Source organism: Podarcis vaucheri (assembly GCF_965113315.1).
Source record: "Podarcis vaucheri genome assembly, chromosome: 6".
Classification (NCBI taxonomy): domain Eukaryota; kingdom Metazoa; phylum Chordata; class Lepidosauria; order Squamata; family Lacertidae; genus Podarcis; species Podarcis vaucheri.
This window is the reverse complement of record NC_138764.1, coordinates 65,327,476-65,349,918: the sequence shown is the minus strand read 5'-3', so window position 1 is coordinate 65,349,918 and position 22,443 is coordinate 65,327,476. Positions and strand designations below refer to the sequence as shown.

At 42.6% G+C, this 22,443-nt stretch overlaps 1 protein-coding gene across 14 annotated transcripts in view; it reads right to left on the bottom strand.

The window, feature by feature from the left end:
- NFASC (neurofascin) overlaps positions 1 to 22,443 on the bottom strand; it is a 185,333-nt gene that overhangs the window by 71,345 nt on the left and 91,545 nt on the right. For 13 of the 14 annotated variants that reach the window (XR_014221161.1, XM_082228115.1, XM_082228109.1 and 10 more), the window contains 5 exons: positions 22,229 to 22,334; positions 21,421 to 21,620; positions 17,812 to 17,934; positions 16,650 to 16,820; positions 7,091 to 7,141 (listed from right to left, as the gene is read on the bottom strand). Coding sequence is in view for 13 of the 14 variants with exons in the window: in XM_082228115.1 (XP_082084241.1) it covers positions 7,091 to 7,141; positions 16,650 to 16,820; positions 17,812 to 17,934; positions 21,421 to 21,620; positions 22,229 to 22,334 (651 nt within the window). In the remaining variant the exon portion in view is untranslated. The remainder of the gene's footprint in view (positions 1 to 7,090; positions 7,142 to 16,649; positions 16,821 to 17,811; positions 17,935 to 21,420; positions 21,621 to 22,228; positions 22,335 to 22,443) is intronic. The other variant, XM_082228113.1, reaches the window with a different exon arrangement.

Sequence of the window (22,443 nt, the reverse complement as noted above, 5' to 3'; positions counted from 1 at the left end):
CCAGGAACATCTCTGGCATAAGCTTCTTTGAAACAAATGGGAATTTCACCAAGAACGAATGTTGCTGTTGTGCAACCCTTACTTATTTCCAAGGAGCCTGTGGAAGAGATGCTTCCACAGTTCATTATGCTGACCATCTTCAGATAGAACAGTTGTAGTGTGATCATTGACGCAAACACATAGAATATAATTGTCATGTACATGCAGGATGTGTCTTGGACAACTGGGATAATTTACTCTTTTAATCCTTTGAATATTAACACACCATTCAAACACCACCACCACCAGGTTGAAGTGCTTTTCCTCAAATGCTTGTGGATGAGCTTGCACCTGTGGTATAATAGGGAGGTAGGTTCTAGAGCAGTCCTCATGCTTTTCTCCTTTTGCTAGAGGATGCACAAGTGGAACAGTATTTCACTTTTCTTGAGCAGCACTACAGTAGAATAAGACTGTCCTTCTATGAGCAGCAAACACCTTCCACATGAGGAAGGGCACCATTGGAGCTAACACCTTCTTTTTTTTTTATAATAATTTTATTGCATTTTTCCAAATTACAAGTAAAACAGAAGAAAAAATAGAACAAAAGAAAAGAAAAGAAAAAAGAACAAAAGATTCCATTTCAGTAACTTTTTTCCAAATTTCCATTGGACTTCCCCGCATCCCCCGGATAATGCATTCTTGATAATAAATTCATCAGCAAATTATACCCTTATTTCATATATTTCTTTATATTTTCAATTGCAATTTAAGTTTAAATCTCTTATTCTCCATTTACTCTAGAAATATAACCTAATATCGTTTTAACCCATTTAAACTTTGGTTCTTTCACAAATATTAACAATTTCATAGATAATTAAATTCCGTTGCTGGGGCTAGCGTTCTGGATCATACGTCATCTTATGTTTCATACAGCTTATAATACTTTTGCAAATAGTCTTTAAATTTTTTCCAGTCCTCCTCCATTGCCTCTTCTCCCAGGTCCCGGATTCTTGCAGTCATCTCAGCCAATTCCATATAGTTCATCAGTTGCGTCTGCCACTCCTCCAGTGTGGGCAAATCTTGGGTCTTCCAGTATTTGGCGATAAGGATTCTTGCTGCAGTTGTAGCATACATAAAGAAAGTTCTGTCCTTTTTTAACACCTTCTGGCCGACAATGCCCAGAAGAAAGGCCTCTGGTTTCTTGGGAAAGGTGTACTTAAACACCTTCTTTAACTCATTATAGATCATTTCCCAAAAGGCCTTCAATCTTGGGCACGTCCACCATTGGAGCTAACACCTTCTTCCAGATGTAATTCAAATAATAAAATTGCACCACTGATGCTGCTGAACCACTAACTGAAGCTAGTCCTGTTTACCAACTGTGTCCCCCACCACTTATTTTTTTATTTTTATCCCAGTGCAGTTGAGCAACATCAAACCACAGTGGTGGTCAACAAATTACAGGTCAACTCAGCTCCATGGCCATCTTAAGACCAAGGCACAAAGTAGCATAGTATATCCAGCTCTAGGAAGAACTGCTCTGCTAGAAAATCCTGCCTCTGGCTTGTTTAAGGCCAGTGGTTACCATAATGATACAACACCAAGTTTACTGTAGGGTACTCATACTGCCACATAATCATAATATCTCTGCTCCAATCTCTTCTGCCCTGTGCACACAACACTTTTGTTTCTGTAGGCTCCCTGTGAATCTGTCCTGGTTGCTGAAACAGACCCTGTTACACTGAAATAATGGAGTTCAGCTGGGCACCAGCTTTGCATCTATCACACCATGCAGGAGGCGCAGAGTTGTGCATTTGACATAATCCCCTTAATCGGATTTACAAATGTGTAATAGGAAAAGATTATACATTACTAAATTTCAAGCTTCCATATTATTAATATGCTCCTAGGAGTAAAATTATTCTAAGAAAGCTAGAAAAGTAAGGAATAGAGTATGAACAATATCAAGGAACAGAGCTCCTAATTTAATTTTATATATTACAATTTATTTTAATTAAAAAAATACTTTTGATGAAGTGTAGCTCAAACATTTGATACTAGGTCAGTGTTTTTCTGGATTAAAATGGAAACACTTCACTCTTACACCCAAAGACACACACACACACACAGGGAGAGACAGACCGAGAGAGAGACAGCGCACGTGCACATTTCTCAATTAGTCCCCAGGTCAGTCAGCAGGGATCCTTCTTGGAACTGTAGGATAGCGCACCCTTCCCTAAGTCCAGTCACTCAGAGCTCAGGTATGGAACCATATTTTCTGGGAAACAGCAGTCGTTAAGATCTCCTGTGTGCCACTTCATAGGGTACATGAGGGAATCCTGGTGCATCCTTGGTCCCCCTTCAAATGATGGTACTGTCTAAATACTGGCACAGGGAAGGGAAAATGAGTACTACTGTATTGGGCTGGTACATTCCAATGAGCACTGAACAATAGAAGCATCTAACCAAGTGTCCTAACTTCAAGCTGCACCTTGGTTCAGTAGCGGCTGGTGGTGTGGTGTGAGCATGGCTGCATGATCTGGCATCCCAATGCTGCTTGTCACTGCTGGTTACAGAGAGGGAGGGGACAAGGCAGTGGGGAGCTTGGCGCAGGAATGTCAGATTGGTGCGGTGCAATCACAGCATCGGAGCCAATCTCCCCTATCAATTGACAGAAACACATGGCATTGGGAAGCCAGGCCAGTAATGCAGCCCCACTCACACTGCCCCACTATAGCTTTGGTCTCTCTCACTAGCATGTTATGCTACCTCCTCTGGGAATCACTGTTCCAGACATCTAGTTGTCTGCAAAAACATCCTCTATCATGTCTCTCACCCACTTAGACTACAGTTCGATTCATACACACTGAGCTAATGTGAATTTCTTTTCCTCATATGAACCAGGCCTTGAGGAGTTCAGTGAATCACTGGTGCAGCTGGGTGTAAAATTCTTTCTGTAGGAAAAAGCATCTCATGCCTAATTTTCAAACTTGAAGCTTGACCTGGACATTATCAGTGCCCCACAGTAGAGCTCAAAAAATGCACACACTTATGAGCCTAGGTGAGCCTTATTTAATATGAAAAAGAATGTTGACACAGCCATGAACAATGTTCAGATGCTATAGATGAGCTTTCAGCGTGTCACAGAGCCTAATAAGTACCAGTCCAATTTCTAGCGGTACTTCCTGATCTATTTGCCAGACTGGTGCTGGTTTGACTTTCTCCAACATTCATGCAAAAAATCTGGCCCTTTATGGAATCCACGCTGCAAGATGAAGCAATGGTCACCAGCTTTGATAGCTTTGGAAGGCGATCTCGACAAATTCATTGAGGTTCTGCCTACCAGTCATGATGCTCAGATGCAACCTCCAGATTCAGAGGCAGCACGTAACTGAATACCAGTTGTTGGGGACTAAGAACATACAAACATGAACCTTGAAGGATTAGGCCAGAGGGAAGAATCCTGTTCTCAAAGTGGCCAACCAAATGCCTGTGGAAAGCACACAAGCAGGACCTGTATGCAACAGCCCTCAGTCCACCTGTGATTCCCAGCAACTGGTAATCAGAGGCATACTGCCTCTGACAGTACAGGTGGAACATTAGGAGGGAGCTATAGCCTTCATGCCCTACTTATAGGTTTCTGGAGGAATTTGGTTGGCCGCTTAGGAAACTGGGTGCTGGACTTTGGTCTGATCTAGCACAGATCTTATGTTCACATCAAAAATGTTCTTGGAAATTAAGCATGCTTTGTCAATTTTTCAGCCAGAGAGATTAAAGTAGGTCTGGCATAATAAAGATTTTCTATGCTAGGTGCACAACAACTACCTTCTTTTAGTTTTGCTATGGGAACGCTCGAGTCTGCGTCATGTAACCATCACTATTCTTCAGTAAATTGTGGCTTCCTTTTCAACAGCTGTCCTCTATGGGCATCTCAAGGGCATCCCTGATTCTAATTAAAGGAACATTTCTTGTGACTCTTCCATTTACTTAGAACATACTGTGCTGCAGGCACTTTGCAGGGAGGGGTGAGGGTTAAAAGAAGAAGTTCTAAACACAAATGATTGATTTCAGTTAAACTTGCTTCCAAACATGAGAAGCAAGCTTGCTAGAGTATTCCCATGGCAGTTTTTGCTACTACAAAAACCAGCCTATCCATACTTTATATGGTTGCTATGTTCTTAAGACTTTTCACATTGTAGCATATTCTTCACTTCAAATCATCAGCCATGTTTTACGATACAAAATTTACATCCTTTATTCAGACACCATAGCATTACACTGTTTGATCTTTTAGATCTTGCTCTGGTCAGTCTACATCCAGACAGCCCAATCAGAAGCTAATGAAGGAGTGCTAACAACCTTAATGGAAACAGTGTTCAAGTCTGGGCTGTTCTTCACTATTTATCTACTATATTTGTATATTGATTTTCAACAAAAATGGCTCTCAAAGCAGTCCAAAACAATAGTTGATCTATAGGCAGATACTATTCTCAAAATATAATTTAGAAGTCTATTAAAAACCAATCTGAACTATTTATTATTAAACTTTAATTCAGACAGGTGAGGTGGATTAAGGAAACAGGAAAAACCCTGTTGAGAAAGCTACACTTAACAAAATAACGAAGAAGAAGACTATAGCAGACACCAAGCAAATGTTGCAGGATCTCTACCCTAAGCATAAATATGGGCTCTGACTCAACTTGGACCAGTGGCACTGGAGGTAGAGATGCTGTAAGCTGATCGGCATCATGACCAAGCCCAAGCCAGAAACTCTTGGATCAGAGGCCCTTCAATCAATCAGGATATCTGGAGTTTTCACCCCCCTGAGGAATTGACAGCCTCCATGTTAGGGGACCTGTACACCCAAATTGGCCTGTTAATATAAAATTGCAACACCAAAATCCAAAGGAAGAAGAAGAAAGAAAGGTGGGATATAAATGGAATACAAACCAACCAACCAACCAACCAACCAACCAACCAACCAACCAGGAAGTAGGAAAATGCATGCTGCTCCATTTTAGAGTACTAGGTAAGAAATATACACCCATGTCCCCAAGAGATGGTTGGTGGTTCTAGCAACCTACAGAAATGGATTAATCTCAAGAGAATTAAAAAGGTAGCCTTGACTTGGAAGGGAAAACCTGTTCCACACAAAAGCACGTGGCTGCTAAAACCAAGTTTAGGAGGAGGATGGGGACAGGAAGATCCATGTTTTGCAACTCAGATTGATCGATCAGAGAGGCAATATGTCTCGCTGCCTACAACAGAACAACTTCTTTCCAGCCTAATTTCAGAGAGGGGAGAGACGATGGTAGGGTACCAAATAGACAACAGAGTAAGCCTCTGAGGGCACATATGCAGCAACTGCGGAGCACACAGTCTCCAAACAATGAGAAAAGAAATCAAATGAAATGTACACAAAACACAAGTTGGATGGGGCAGAAATTGTTAGAATTCCTGCTCCATGATTGCAGTCATGGGATTTTTGTCTATTACATGATGGTATATGTTTTAACTCCACAAAGTGGGAAGTGACGGAGGCAGGATGTTTGTGTTACTGTGTTCTGTGAAGTGGGACTATTGTCCTTTGTTCTTTTTCTCTTTGCTGTCTGATGCTACAGAGAGAGGGAGCCATGTTGCAGTGCTCCGTGTCTGTTTATATGTAAATAAAATAGATTAGCCAAAATGCTGAGTTGCTGAGGTCTGTTATGCATGATGCGCAAACTCAGCGGATCCCTAAGCGTGCCGGCGTCGGTTGGCATTGGTTACTGTGATGTTTGGGCAGAAGAAAGATTTTGAAGCTCCCGAATGAACGACCAGGAGGGAGAGAACATACCAGTTGGGCATGTGTCTCTGCCAGGATCCTACTTGAGTGTAGGCCGAGCACCTGGCAGAAATGTGCTCAAGTTCTGCTATGGGAAGCTGTGAGAACAGGATGTTGGACTACATGGGCCCTTGGCCTGATCCTGAAGGTTCTTATGGTCTTAAGATTGGCTTATTGGAATCTCTTACTTTAAGAAAGGTAGCTAGACAGGCACTTCCAAAGCAGAGAGATGCACAACTCTCAAATGTTTTTTTTTAAAAAAACAAAAATAAATTCATAAACTGTTATTTGTAACTAACTGAGATTATGCCTGTGTGTACAATTTATTTCACTATAAACTAATACACATCCATTTCTAATCTATTGCAAACAAAAAGTACTTTGTTTCTATTTTCTGCAAACTCTCTTCCCCTTCCACTGAAGTTAATCCCCCTACAATTGTTTACATTATCACACCATTTGCACATAACTTTCAATATACAGCAGAAGAATGATTCAGGGCCCCCTGGGAGCCAAGTGATTGTCTATCTAAAGCACAATTTATAATTCAGGCTTCTCCTAGTGTTACATTCTTCTGAGGAAGTATTCTTCACTTAGACAAAGAAGAAAGAACAAATAATCTTTGGAAGCATTAAAAAAATGCAACATTACATACAAAATTACATAGATTATCAATCATGAAGGAAAAATCAAATGGTCTTTTTATCACCGACTACTGACAATCATACCTATTATAGACATTTCTTTTAAATGGACTGAGGAAAAAGGCACAATATTTTTTATGTGTAGATCTCATCGTCTGTGTGTATTCAGTAAAACTTTGTTGGAGAGCTGTTTTCTTCGCAGCTAGGTATTGATCCGTGCTATCTAAACAATGAGGTTTAGATTAACAGAATTTGACTACCACATGTGATTTTTAAAAGCTCAGACTGGACAGGGAAATTTTTTAAAACATATATACAGTACAAAAGTAATCCATTTAACACCACATGAATAAAGTGCAACATCACATGTATGAACTGATTTGAAGACATTACCAGCATCATTGCCAACAGCTACCATTAAATGGAGACACATTTCAGGTGCTACAGACTAAACAAGTGCAATTTGTGGAGTTCAAGTACTCAAGATGGGAGACATGTAAAATATATAGGAAGAGTTTAATATGTCCATGAAATTGCCTTGTTTTCACTGACTGACCAAAAAGTGTTATTAACACAATAGTAAGTCAGGTTAGGTACAGAGGAGTTAGAACGTGAAGTTCTCCAGAAGTCAGTATTGACTCACCACTGTATATGTCAGTGTGATTTCGAAAGGACGTTTCATTATGGGGGTGCTCTGTAATAAACAAAAGAACGTGAGCGTACCAAAGGCAACAAAGCATGCACTGAGTAACAAAAGACGAAATGGAGAGGAGGTGTACAAAAGGAAAAGAACACACACACACACAACAGAAATGATAAAAAAGCAAAAAGCAAAATAAAAAAGAGGCAATGACATACACATAACATCAAAAAAAAACTTCAACACAATTTGGAAAGAAACAAAGAACACAGCAACGGAAGGCAGCAATTGAAGAAGACTGCTTTTTTCTATGAAATGCAAAATTATGAACTAAAAAAACCCAACACGCATTAACACAAGATCAAATATGTTCAGATGCGTTCCAAAAACATATGGATTTTTAAGTTTGACTTTTAAAATGCCAGGAAATAATCAAAACATTTTAATTATTATTATCAATAACTTTGTTAACATCCAGCTCTACTTTTGGAAAGAACAATTAGTTTGTCATCAGATTTGTAAAAAGAAAAAAGATAAAGAATGCACTCCTGATATTTGTTCCAAGGATACAAGATGGATTACTTTCAGCTTTAACAATGAAAAAACAAGTTATAAAAGTATAAGAAAAACAACTGGGGTTTTAATAGATCATGGAAGCATTATTAGAATGAACTGCCTTTCATCTTTTAAAAATGCAAAACGATAAGCACATTAGAAATAATCCAATAGCAACAGTAGGCTTGCAGATAAACCCACAAAAGTTACGGGACAGCATTTTTTAAAAAACAACAACACCTGGATTACGAAGATGCTGCTGAGCACCAGCATCCCGCCAAGCATGGCTTGGTATATATTATCCTCAAAATGGACACTTAGACCTGCTGAAGAACCCCAACTATTGTGTGTGTGGGAGACTACTTGTAAGTCTTCATTACTATAACACTGAAAATGGCATAAATGCAGACAAACTTTAATGTACCTCACCGATGTCGCTCTCCAAACCCAATACCACCCATTTCATGAAATTCCATGACTTCATTTAGGATTTACATAAGAAATTACATAAGAAAAAAATGGCCATATATCTTAAACCACCTTTATTAGTCTAAGATTTGCTAAAATTGTCAGGTTTAAGTCTGACAGCATACCACATCATACTAAAAGCCATGTAGATAAATAAGGACCTAGGACACTTTGAGAAGCAAAGTACGTTTGAACACAAAAGTGATCACTTACATTAGGAAAAAATGAGTTTTTTTAAAAGGGGTAATCCACTTTAATCTTAAACATTAAGGCTACACTCATGGGCTTTGTTTGCTCATCATGCTAACCCTTAAACTAGGGGTGGCCAAATTGTTGTCCTCTAGATATTGTTAGACTACAACGTTCATCATCCCTGATGTCTCGACAAGCTGGCTGGGGATGAGAGTTGGAGTCTACAGATTAGCAACCCCTTTCATAAACCATGTTTTACCATGGACGAACAGCACAATAACACACTCTGCCAGATCCTTCCCACTTCATTCCACCTCTGTCAGGAGCAACAAACATGTCCCCTTGGAGTTAGTGTGTTGCCAAAACCTATAATTGTGGCTTGTTTCCCCATAAGCAAACCACATCTAGAAACCAAGATTTATTCTTGGCTTGCTGATTATTGTGCATTTAGAGAGAAACAAGCCACAAACCTGATTTGGACAACATGGTAAACCAAGGACTGTGGTTGTTCCTGCTCCTGCTAGGTGGTGGTGCAAAACAAAAATAATCTGGCAGTGTCCATGAGGATACTGTCTGTTCACAGAAGGCCATAGTTTATGGATCACTGTGATGTGTGAAAAAGGCCACTAGGCTTGGTAAGAAGTGGAATGACTACTATTCTGTATTTCCAAAAGAAGATCAATGTTCTGATCCTCAACACATTTGGAAGGAAATACTACTGATTTCAAGTTAGTGTGTCTAGCATTACAGCCTCTTTACTTCCCTTTCTGATGAGAAAATTAATCATCATAGCAAAGCAATAACTTCTGTGGATTGAGCACTTATACAAAACAAAATACTGAACAAGTATCCAGATTTGAAACAAAAACAGATCACCAAACAACGTGCCACACAGAAAGGCAGCTCAGTTCCTTTGAATATAAGAAGAAGAAGAAGAGTTTGGATTTGATATCCCGCCTTTCACTCCCCTTCAGGAGTCTCAAAGCGACTAACATTCTCCTTTCCCTTCCTCCCCCACAACAAACACTCTGTGAGGTGAGTGGGGCTGAGAGACTTCACAGAAGTGTGACTGGCCCAAGGTCACCCAGCAGCTGCATGTGGAGGAGCGGAGACACAAACCCGGTTCCCCAGATTACGTGGCTACCGCTCTTAACCACTACACCACACTGGCTCCTCTATTTTACATAGAGGAAGAAAGTGGTCCTCTATCGAAAGGGTACCTAGGGAGGAAATGTGCACACAGTTTCCAAGTGAATATGTAAGAACAAGATGGCTGGAGACATACAGTACTCTTAATGAGCCTTCCAAGGAGCCACTTGTAACCTAGGGGTCACTAGGTAAAGGGCCAAGACAACCATAGCATACAAATTGAGGGTTACCCATTACATACAACTTACTGCAAACTCTATTTGTCTAAACTGTTTGATATTTAAATTTCTTAAGTGGTATCATAAAAACAGAAACTTAGCAACAACCAAGTCCAGTCTCAGGGATCAGGGAAAGCAAGGGTGGAAGATGCATTGTACAAGACCATCTGAAGCAACTGTTGGGCAAAAGGAAGGGTACGCCAGAGGGCAGAAAATATCCAAGTGATAATTCTGTACGGTGTGGTGTTACAAGTAAACCTTTACCAGATGATCCACATGATTGTACAGGTCTTTTTAGGGACAGGCAGTCCTTCAGATAACCTAGTCCCAAGTTGTTCAAGGTTTTATGTGTTAGTAACAAGAACTTGACATTCCTCTGGTTCCTTTGTTTCAACATTCTTCTGTTAGATCAATAGGTGACAGGAGAAAACCTGCCTGCAGGGCCATCAGTTAAGCATGGCTTCTAACACAGAAGGCGGTGAGCTGTGTTCAGAAGCTGGAAGAGCAGCAGGGCTCCAGCTACACTGCTGCATGGGTCACTTCTGGGTAGGTGGGGTCCATGCCACTTTTCAGTCACTTGACATCACTACGATGTTGTGACCCATTTTTCATTTGTAGTACAGCCAGTCTTGGGAAATGGCCAAATTGGGGCCCATGCTGGGCCTAAATAGGCTTGCAGGCTGAATATTCCCCATGCCTGCTATATAGAATTAACACCAAGGTCTTGTTTGCCAGTCGTGGAAAGCCATAATTAATGGCATGCCATGAGCTTTTCTCCCCTAGTGTGAGCGGACGCAACAAGTTAAAATCCTCATTTTAATGTTATAGCTGAAACTGAGATTGCACTTTGTTTTGCTCAGACAAATCTGGAAGCTAAGAACAAACCTTGACTTCAGATTGTGGTATGTTTGGGGCAAAACGAACCATGATCCCTGGTCTGGACATAATGCTAAGCCATGGCTCATATAGTTTATTGTTTCCATTCATGCTAGGGAAGGATAAGGGGAATGAGTGTATCTCAGTGTACAGCATCTGCTTTGCATGCAGACGGCCTACGTTCAAACCCTGGCAGCTCCATTTAGCAGATGACAGAAAAACCTCCTACTCCCTGAGACCTTGAAGAGCTGCTGGCAGCTAGTAAACAATACTGATCTAGATGGACAAATAGATTGGATATAAAGTAGGTTCCTGTCATCTTTCTGTCTGCAGAGGAATCTACTTCAATGACACCTCCCAGCTTACCAGGTTCTGTACTCATTTCCCTCCATGACTAGAGTGCCCAGCACTGGAGATATCCAGCCGCTGCTTGACAACCCTTGCAAGGACAGAATCCAAGACAAATGCATCAATTGCCTCATAGTCTATCCAGCCCTGAAGGGAGAGATACGGAAAGTTCCAAGTGTTTGCAACCTCACAATCAACTGCTAGCACAAAAACACATCTCTTCTGCTAGGGTTTCATGGCAGCAGTTTCAAAAGTAACAGAGGTTAAGACTTAATGCCCTGAGAGAGAGGAAGAGAGGCCTAGGCAATGAAGAATCATCTGCTGGCCAAAAGAGCAATGTGGTTCTTAACTTCAACTGACATGTCTCTAGGAATTAAGTACAAAAGGCCATATCCTCATACAGCGCTGATACAACAGACTAAAGAGTATGCATGCCTTCCTAAATGCCACTTAAAAACTGGGCTGATTAGTACCAATTGGCTGTAGTGATGACTAATGACGGAAGGATCTGCAAACTTTGGGTTTCTCATTTTCCTATTCCTAAATTCAGTTCTCCAATTTTTTGCACCTATTGACAGATTTCTAGAGGAAATCTTCACAAAAATTCCCCAGCATCCTAACACATTTTTGCAAGCAATTTCCCTACCCTAATGCATTTCTCTATATTATTTTGATGAATATATTGATTTTTATGCACACTTCCCCCTAATATATACATTTTTGTAAACACTGTTGATGAACTACATCACTAAATTCAGATAAGTGCAAATTTTGAGGGATGGTTGTGTTTCAGTCCTCATATTGTTTCAGAAAGTGCAAATTAGAGAGATTCGGCTTTACAGTGGTACCCCGCAAGACGAATGCCTCGCAAGACGGAAAACCCGCAAGACGAAAGGGTTTTCCGGTTTGGGAGGCGCTTCGCAAGACGAATTTCCCTATGGGCTTGCATCGCAAGACGAATGCCCATAGGGAAATGCTGGCGGTCGGGAGCAAAGACTTTCGCCCACAGCCGGCCTTCAGAAGAGGACCTCTTCTGAAGGCCGGCGGGGGGCAAAAGTCTTTGCTCCCCCCGCCTGCCTTCCCCCCCCCTGCCCCGGGCGATCTTAAAATGCTGGCGGGCGGGAGCGAAGCGTTCGCTGCCGACCCCCAGCATTTTAAAATCTCCAAGGGACAGCAGAGAAGTCTCTGTCCCGGGGAGATTTTAAAATGCTGGGGGTCGGGAGCGAAGCGTTAGCTGCCGACCCCCAGCATTTTAAAATCTCCCCCTGTCCCGGGGAGGTTTTAAAATGCTGGGGGTCGGGAGCGAAGCGCTGCCGAACCCCAGCATTTTAAAATCTCCCCGTGCCCCAGCCGCCCCACTTCGGAAAGCTGTTCCGAAGTGGGGCGGGGGGGCGGGGACGCCTGCCCCAGCCGCCCCACTTCGGAAAGCTGTTCCGAAGTGGGGCGGGGGGGGGCGGGGACGCCTGCCCCAGCCGCCCCACTTCGGAAAGCTGTTCCGAAGTGGGGAGGGGGGCGGGGACGCCTGCCCCAGCCGCCCCACTTCGGAAAGCTGTTCCGAAGTGGGGAGGGGGGGCGGGGACGCCTGCCCCAGCCGCCCCACTTCGGAAAGCTGTTCCGAAGTGGGGAGGGGGGGCGGGGACACCTGCCGCAGCCGCCCCACTTCGGAAAGCTGTTCCGAAGTGCGGAGGGGGGCGGGGACGCCTGCCGCAGCCGCCCCACTTCGGAAAGCTGTTCCGAAGTGAGGAGGGGGGGCGGGGACGCCTGCCGCAGCTGCCCCACTTCGGAAAGCTGTTCCGAAGTGGGGAGGGGGGGTGGGGACGCCTGCCGCAGCCGCCCCACTTCGGAAAGCTGTTCCGAAGTGAGGAGGGGGGGCGGGGACGCCTGCCGCAGCCACCCCACTTCGGAAAGCTGTTCCGAAGTGAGGGGGGGCGGGGACGCCTGCCGCAGCCGCCCCACTTCGGAAAGCTGTTCCGAAGTGGGGAGGGGGGGCGGGGACGCCTGCCGCAGCCGCCCCACTTCGGAAAGCTGTTCCGAAGTGGGGAGGGGGGGCGGGGACGCCTGCCGCAGCCGCCCCACTTCGGAAAGCTGTTCCGAAGTGGGGAGGGGGGGCGGGGACGCCTGCCCCAGCCGCCCCACTTCGGAAAGCTGTTCCGAAGTGGGGAGGGGGGGCGGGAACGCCTGCCCCAGCCGCCCCACTTCGGAAAGCTGTTCCGAAGTGGGGAGGGGGGGCGGGGACGCCTGCCCCAGCCGCCCCACTTCGGAAAGCTGTTCCGAAGTGGGGAGGGGGGGCGGGGACGCCTGCCCCAGCCGCCCCACTTCGGAAAGCTGTTCCGAAGTGAGGAGGGGGGGCGGGGACGCCTGCTGCAGCCGCCCCACTTCGGAAAGCTGTTCCGAAGTGGGGAGGGGGGGCGGGGACGCCTGCCCCAGCCGCCCCACTTCGGAAAGCTGTTCCGAAGTGGGGCGGGGGGCGGGGACACCTTCTGAAGGCGGGCAGGGGGCGAAAGTCTTTGTCCCCCCTGCCTGCCTTCCCAGGGGCTTTTAAATCGCCCCGGACAGCGGAGAAGTCCTCCGCTGTCTGGGGCGATTTTAAAATGCCGCCCGCCAGCATTTTAAGATCGCCCCGGACAGCGGAGAAGTCCTCCGCTGTCCCAGGGTTTTTTAAAATGCTGGGGGTGGGAAGAAAAGCCCTTGTCCCCCCCCCAGCCTTCAGAAGAGGTCCGGGGACAGACTGTCCCCGGACCTGGTCTGAAGGCGGTTTCCCTAGGAACGCATTAATTGATTTTCAATGCATTCCTATGGGAAACCGTGCATCGCAAGACGAAAAAACCGCAAGACGAAGAGACTTGCGGAACGAATTAATTTCGTCTTGCGAGGCACCACTGTAAATGCTAACTGAATTGAATTCCACACCATTCCTAGTGATAGCTGATGTCACTGAATTCAAACATTCCAATGAACATTTCACTTCAATTATATATTTCTCTTGTTATATTTGTGTATTTCCCAAGTCCATTAATCCTTGGTTTCCTTTTCTTAGAAACAAAGAAAACATTCATCAAAGAAGCACACACCTCTTCTTTCTTACAGATGAATAGATTTAGTCCTTTATTATTATATCTATGTTATTTGGCATCTAGCTGTGTAACCACACTGAGAGGCTACTTTTGTAGGCTGGAGTTTATAGTAATCTTCTCCTCTACGCTCTCAATACTGTAACACTTAATAGGGTCAGGAATGGCTCCAAACTTTCCTTCACTAAAATAGTGAGTGAGTGAGTGAGTGGGTAAGTGAGTGAGTGAATGAATGAATGAATGAACTCTAAATAAAATGAATCTGAAGTGGGATGTACCCCACCAGCAAGCCAGTGTCTTTCAATCATTTAAGATATTCCCTGTCCTAGAATTAGTATGCTGCCATCTTTCCCCCTTGCTCCTTTAATATATATCAATTTCATGAGAGGCAATTCAAATGTTCCAAGTTTGATATGGTCTGTTCAACTTGCAAGTGTTGCTGCGGCAGCAAAACGATGCAGCAGTCAGTAGAGGGTTAAGAAGAATGTTAGTTTGTAGCCTGCTGATCTCTATTTCCCCCTCGCTTATTAAAGTAGCAAGAATGAAATCTAATCATGCTCTTCCCTCCATCCTTAGAGAAAATGCTCTTTGATGGGTTGAAACTGAGGTCATCCTGAAAGTAGGCAGAAGATGCCAATGCAGTTGCTTCCGCTCTGCAGGACATTCTACCCATGGAGACTGTTAGAGAATGCTTATTATTATCAATAATTCAGGCCTCTTCTGTGTGTCTTTTGGGTTGACTGTGGGTATGGCGCATGCTTCTGGCCTCCATGTTTTCATGTTCTCCCCACCCCATTTGGCATACAATGGTCTAAATAATTCAGATGTCATTGCAATCAGAATGAATCATAGAATCATAGAATCATAGAATCATAGAGTTGGAAGAGACCACAAGGGCCATCGAGTCCAACCCCCTGCCAAGCAGGAAACAATGAAGCATGCCCTCAAAAGACATCCCCAGACCTAAGCGAGCAGTAATAAGAAGCTGGGCAAGAAGAAGAAAAGAAGAAGAAGAAGAAGCAGGGAATGATTTCGATTTTAAGCTGGGGAACACACCTGTCACTGGAATAGAAGAACATTCAAATCAGTGAGGATTCAAATATAATAAATGAGAAAGTAAGCAGCAAGTTCACTTCACTCTCTCCTTACACAGTTCCAAGTGTGACCTGTTGACTTCTATGGGGAATAGATCCATAGTTGATGCCATGCAAAGTGGGCTGGCAGTGATGTTTTCTGGTGTGCCTAGCGCTGCTTACCTCAAAGCATGCATAAGTGACATCCTGGGTCGACCAGAAATGCCCTGAGTGCCACTCATTGCACTAGAAGCAATAGGAGGAGTGATTGACAACATAGCTTGGCTGAAGCTAAATACAATGCACACTGCTAATGCACATTTCCTTTATAAATTACTAAACATTCTGAGATGGTTAAAGCTTTGGAAATACTGGACAAGGTTATATTGGCTCAGTAAGGAGGGGGAATGTACACAGATCTTTTAAAACAAGAAAGTTTTTTTAAAAAATACATCACCACCACCACACAAACTCCAATAAGAGGCCACAGTAGGATATCTAAAATGATCCAACATGCCATAGAACACTCCATTAGCACAACTGGCCTACACATCCGTTTGTGGACATTGTGGAACACTGTTCATGCAAACAGGGAAGGATGAACTAAAAAAATCAAACAAGTCATATGAGCAACCTGATAGGTCTTTAAAAAAATAATCTCTTGAATTTACTTGCTGTTTGATCATAGATATCCAAGCATTTAGTCAATGACCCCTTTAAAACACTGGGTGACATTCAACTATGTTTTACTCAGAGTAGACCCATTGAAATTAATCTTCATGACTAAATTAGATCCATTAATTGCAATAGATGTGCTCTTCAGCTGAATCCAACCCAGTAACCAAACCAGAGAAAACAGCAGTATATCATTTAAAAAAGCACATACAAACAAGTCCTGCTGCCAGAATGCTTGCTATCTAAAATCTTAGATATTCAAACACAAAGAATTATATCCAAACCACGTTACAAAATGGCTGATTCAGATATCCAAACAGATATCCTTCCTTGTTTGTGTTTTGCTGTTTGGCAGCAACTATTTTGGGCAGGAGAGAGTTTTCCCCTTGTTTGGCTTTTGCTGATTGGCTGCAGCAGTTTTAGGCAGGAGGCATGGAGGGAGAAAGCATGGAATATAAATGCTCCCATAGGAAAATAATGGAAATCATCAGCTTGTTATGCGAACACATACCCAACAAACGATTTCTTGGGAACACATTGTATTCAGAAAGCAGGACCTGCGTGTATGTGAAAAATATGTGGACACATGCTAGAACCTGTTATGCTGATATGTCAGCTGATGTCTCTGATGTTTACATTCCTCACAGATAAATAAGACACTATATGCCCAATAAGCAGAACTGTCTTCAAAATGCATTTTAAACCTCCAAAATTCATGTAAGCTGTCTTGATCTTCTTGGGGGAAGGACAGAGCACCAATGTGTTAAATAAAGCATTTTCACACCTCTAAGAACATGTAGTAAAAGACCCTCTCATAACTCAAGGAATGTTACAAAAACTGCCATGTTTGTAAGGAGACGGTTTCTCTGACTGTTGCCAGCACAGCAGGGATTGTGCTCATGAAGTTCCAGCCAAGCTGATCATAGTAAATACTTACTGGTCATGACTTTGAGGGTATAAGGGTTTTTCTGCTGGATGGTGTGGGTGAAGGCAAAGCGAGCATTACAGCTGTAGTCAGTCAGGGCATCCTCCTGCATGACATTGGAGAAATACAAGTCACCATTCTGTCCTTGGGAGACACGCTTGTCTTGGTGGATTGACTCCATGGCTGTAAGAAAGAACAATAAATCTTATTGGAACTCACTGCTCTGCACCTTTGTAATGGATAGAACTAGTGGCAATTATCTACTAGCCCCAGCAACCTGGAAAATACACAAATTGATTACTTCCAGCTAGCATTGGACAGCAGAACTCAATTCAAGACATTTCCGATAATCCAAGCTAGGTACTTCAAATTCTTACTATGGGTGAAAAGCAACACAAAGAACCAATTTTGCTTACTTGCTTAGTTAACAGAACTGTTATGCCACCTGCCAATAGGACAGTTTTCCACGCAGTTCCCCAAAGGATAATAGAAACAATAAAATCGTATGACAATGTGTGTGTTCAGTGACACACATGAGAAAATCCACATAGCTTGCTGATATAAAGACTAGTTACTTTGTAAATATGACCAGCTGACACAGTCAGTTTACCCCATACACATGCAGTCCACATGGAAGAGGAAATATTTAGATTGAGAAGGTAGGTCTCAAATTTATTATGCAAACCAGCTCTTTCCAAGAGCTGCAGCCAGGGACATCCCAACAGCAGAGCAATGAGAGTGATAGCTTAGAACAGCATTTTTAAAGGGCATTAAGGAAGCAGTGTGCAATATGAGAAGTGCATCTCAGAATCCTCTTTGATACTTAATGAGATCCTGGGGTGAGCTCTGGAGGAGTATAACCCAGCTGAGGTCGTGGGCTATCTCTGGCTGAAGCTCCATCTTCTTTTGTATATTAAAAAGCAACAGATATTGAATGTACCACAACCAGATTCTTTTCATTTCAGTGTTGACAACATGAGAGTGTGGAATGGCGGAAAAGGTCACTCCTTTGCAGTTGTGCCATAATACTACCGAGCCCCATGAATGGTCAGTATAGACAAGGGAAACAGTAGCATCACCGAGACCAGCCTAAACCATTACACTCATGTCCTGTTAGGGAACCCTCTTCTTTTCCAAGTACAGTTCTAGCCTGCTAGCCAGTGTGAAGACTTACAGCTGCTCATCCAGAAGATAGCCGGAGGCGGCAGTCCAGGAGGGGGATTGCATGCCAAGATAAGATGAGCACCTTCATGAACCTCTTGAATGTCTAAGTTTTCCTTTGGCCACAAGGGAGACTCTGCAAATAAAAATGTCACAAAAGAAATTACATGCATACATCAAAAGGTACATGGTGCTAATTTTTGAAACTGCTCCATAGAGGAGTCACCATCTCATTGTGCTTTCCGCACTTTATCTGGCTCTGCCGTCTAAAGCAGGGGTGGGGAACCTTTTCCATTCCAAGTGCTGCATAACCTTCTGGGAGCCGCATGCCAATGGTGGGTGGGACTAAAACCATAGTCACACCCCTTTCACACATAGGGATACATATTTTCTTCCCAACACAAGATCCATCCACACTATTTAATCCTCTTCCCCTTTTGTCAATACCAAAATTTATTCCAACTTTATACTAGCCTATACTTTACACTGCTCTGGCTTATGCAATATTAATTTTCTAATAATTTTAATATTTTAATGTTGTATTTTAATCTTGTTTTTAAGTTGTATTCATTCGACTTGTTTTTATTATTGCTTGTTTTTTTAAATAATATTTATTACTTTTATAGATTACAAAAAGAGAAAAGAAAAACAGAAAAGAAGACAAAGGAGGAAAAACAAAAAGGAAAAAAAACCCAATACACTACAATATATAGACAATGCAAAACACAACCTAAACTCAAGACTAAACACATTAAACTAAACTAAACAAACCCCACTCCCTAACCTTAACCCTAAATAAAACAAAACAAAAACAATTTAAAAACATACATCATCCCTTTTCCATACTCTATCTTTCATTCCCTTGTTTCCTCGACCTCCTCTCACCTCCCTTTTTGTATTCCATTTCTATTAATTGTTTCAGCAAATCCTTTCCATCTTTCTCCATTTTCTATCATATTGTAAATAACGTATTTTTAACCTCATTTTCCATTAAAACTAAAATACTTATATATGCTTAACTCCTTATAACATTTCTGCTAAGCCCATAAAAAATCATTCCACCATTTTTCTATCACTCATTAGTTTTACCATATGTCTATATATAAACTTTAAATTTTCCAATCTTCTTCCACCATCTCCTCTCCCTGGTTTCGGATTCTGCCAGTCCTTTCCGTCAACCCATAAAGTCCATCAACCTGGTGATCTTATGTCCGAGGCTCTTAACTCTTTTCCAAGTCCCTTCTGCAGGTCTTCTTCATTTTCTTTAATGCTAATGAGCAAATCTCGGGAAAACTCCAACCTATCAATACTTTTCTTCCTTCTGAACAGATCAGCCAAATTTCCATAGTTGAAGCTACAGTCCATAAAGTATTTCAGGGCATATTTCAAGATTCCTCCAAATCCAAAGGCCCCCAAAACTTCAACCTCCTCCAAGCCCAAATCCATGTCCCAAAAGTCAGTTAATCCCTGCATAGAGGGATCTTTCCAACTCTCCTTCTTTAGTCCAAGCCTCAAAGTCCAATCCATTCCTCAAAGTCTGACTTTTCCTAGATTCAATCATAAAAGGCCTCAACTTATAGTCCTCAATTTGCTTCTGTAAAGCCATGGATCCCGCTTGTATTACTTGTTCAACAACAGCAGCTTCCTCCTTCTCCTCCACCATTTGTCCTGCCAAAATGGATTCCTGTACCAAGTCCTGAATTATTTCTGTGTTGGTGTTCGCTTTTTGACTCAAATTAGTCACTTTCTGTTCCAAATTATCAACTTTAAAAGTCATGTCATCCATCTTCTTGTGAAGCTGTCCCAGTGAACTGCTTATCTTACATAAAACAGTCACAATGGCCTCTCCTGTCAACATTTTTAAATGGTCCAAGGTCAATCTCTGGTTCTCAGAATCCTTGTCTGCAGCTGGAAATCCCCGTTACACTCCTGTGACAATTTCAAAAGCTCCCTCTAGAGGGAAACAGTCTCCACTTATATCAGTTCTTTCAGGCACAACTCAAGCATTAAAGATATTTTCAATTTTCAGTTACTTTTCCTCCTTTTTAAATGCAGAAGAGGACAATGGAAACAGTATCTTACTCTTATTTAGCTAGCTGTCAAATCCGTTCTGCCAATGCACTCTCTCCAAATGTCATCTGGCAGCCCGTTCCCAGGTTCAGAGCAGTGGTAATTTGGTTTTTCACTCTCTCCTGCAGGCTCACTAGGTCCAAAATTTTCCCCTCTTCTCCTGCTTCCAAGGGGGATTTTGTATTTTAAACCGATGGAAATTTAATCCTTTGCCAAGAGCTTTCAAAGACTTTAGCTTGTAACGTCCTTGCTTCAGTCTATTTACAAAAGTGGAAGGCGGACTTCCTGTTTATGACCTTCCCGCTTCAGTGCCAAATTAAGATATTTAAAAATCCAATTTTCCGTTCTACTCACGGGTAGTTGTTTAAATCCAATTGTCCACAGGAAAAAGTCAGCGCTCTCCGGCAACAGAATGCGGCTTCACTCCGTGAAAGAAGCAGTCGATTCAAAGCACCGCGCCACTCACCCCACGTCGCTCCGGATCCCCAAAACAGGGTTTCCCCGCGAGTAGGGGAGGTGCAAAAGGTGCCAGCCGAATCCCAGGTTCACAAGCTTCTCCCGCTTGTGATTTCAATGGGTCTCCACCTTCGCTGTGGCGGTCAGACCCTGTTTTTCACGGAGCAAGTTCCTCCTGAACGGAGGAGCTCTGCCATTGCCGGAGGCGCCAACCCGGAAGTCCGTTTTTATTATTGCTTGTTAGCCACCCTGAGCCCGGCCTTGGCTGGGGAGGGCGGGGTATAAATAAAATTATTATTATTATTATTATTATTAAGATATCACTTAAACGCAGATTTTGGCTTTCTCAGAGAAACAACTGTGGAATAATTTTGGTGTCCAGAAAAATTATGATTGTCAAGAATAAGATATATACTTCCTTGGTACCTAGCAGAGAGTCTCCTTCAGAATCTCACCCATGGATCACCCCTGAAAAATCCTAGTATAAAGGATGTGTATGTTTTTTTAAAAAGTCAACCTTTGAAGAAAGCGAGCAGAAACATTACTCTTGACCAATAAGGAAATTTGTGAGTAACTTGGGAACAAGCAGGGAGGTAGTGACTTAGGTGTTATAAATAACAAATTACAGAACGGCAACGAAGATAAAGCACTGATTCTCTGAGTTACTGTGATGGATGGTGACTTCTGCAATTTTGTAAAGTGGAACCTCGGAGCATGAACATAATCTGTTCCGGAAGACCGTTTGACTTCTGAAATGATCTGAGTTCTAAGGTGTGGCTTCCTACTGGCTGACAGCTGGTTTTTGCACAGCAGAAGCCACGTCGGACATTTGTGTTCTGAGGAACGTTTGAAAACCGGAGCACTTACCTCCGGGTTTTCAGCATTTGAGAGCTGAAACATTCAAAAACAGAGTTATTCGAGTTCCTAGGTTCCACTGTATTAATTTTGAACGCTTTTTAGCTAGACACTGGAACTGGACTCTAACAGACTGCACATTAACAATTCTCAAATACAAAAAGCCCTTGCAAACACAAATGACACAGTGTATAAGGTTCTAAAATAATAAGGTTTCTAATAGTGTCATAATTATACTCACTTGAAACCTGCAGAAAGATTTTGTTGGAGATGGCTGTCCCCAAGTCATTCCGAGCAAAACACTGAAATTCCCCTTCATAATCTTCTGGCCTGCCACCACTACGGAAGTCAACATCCAGTGTACCTGATGACCAATGTCTCATGCTTACTCTTGGGTCCTTTGCAACATTGAAGAACTTTCCATTTCGCGTCCATAAAAATCTATAAAAATAGTTACATCAAAGAGACAATTACCTTCTTTGCACAGGAAGAGCTTTATCTAATACTGCATGGTTTACATGTTATTTTGGATCCATTAACCCTTAATGCATTCATGAGTTGTATTTCTCTATTCTACTTTCTAGGAGAAGCTTAATGCAAATATATTATCATATTTCCCTTGTTGTTATCGGTATGGGAGAGGAAATAAAGTGGTCAAATAATTTACACAGAATAGCCATCAGGTGGCATTTGCAAGTCATTTTTTGCAAGGCATCCAGTTACCAGGGCTACAGCAGAACCTTTGTGATACAAACTCCTCTAAACTACTCCAGAGATAATTTGCTATGGGTATTCCTACAGTGGTCCAATACATGCAATTTAATGAATGACATCTGAGCCATTCAACAAAAAACCCTTGCATTCAAGAGACGGTGCATGCTTACACTCACCATGAAAGGCTGCCAGAATAGCAGTGCTATTCTGACCCACAGTCAGGTGTGGGCTTAGCCACTGCTTTGATTATAAGCACCTGTTTTGTTATACCACTCTGAGCTCCACAATGAATGGGTAGAATTCAAACCTAACAAATAAATTAGAACTGCACTCACGTGGGAGTGGGGTTCCCTTTTGCTTCACACTCAATGAAGATGTTGTCCCTCGGATCTACAATATAATCCTTCACAGACTGCTTTGTAATAGTAGGGGGTTGAGGCACTGTAAAGTATATGCAAGAGCGACAGAGAAAGAGAGAATAAATAGGAGGCAAAGGAAGACATTCTCACTTATTGCCATTTGAAACGCAAATTAATAAGAGCAAGTGCTC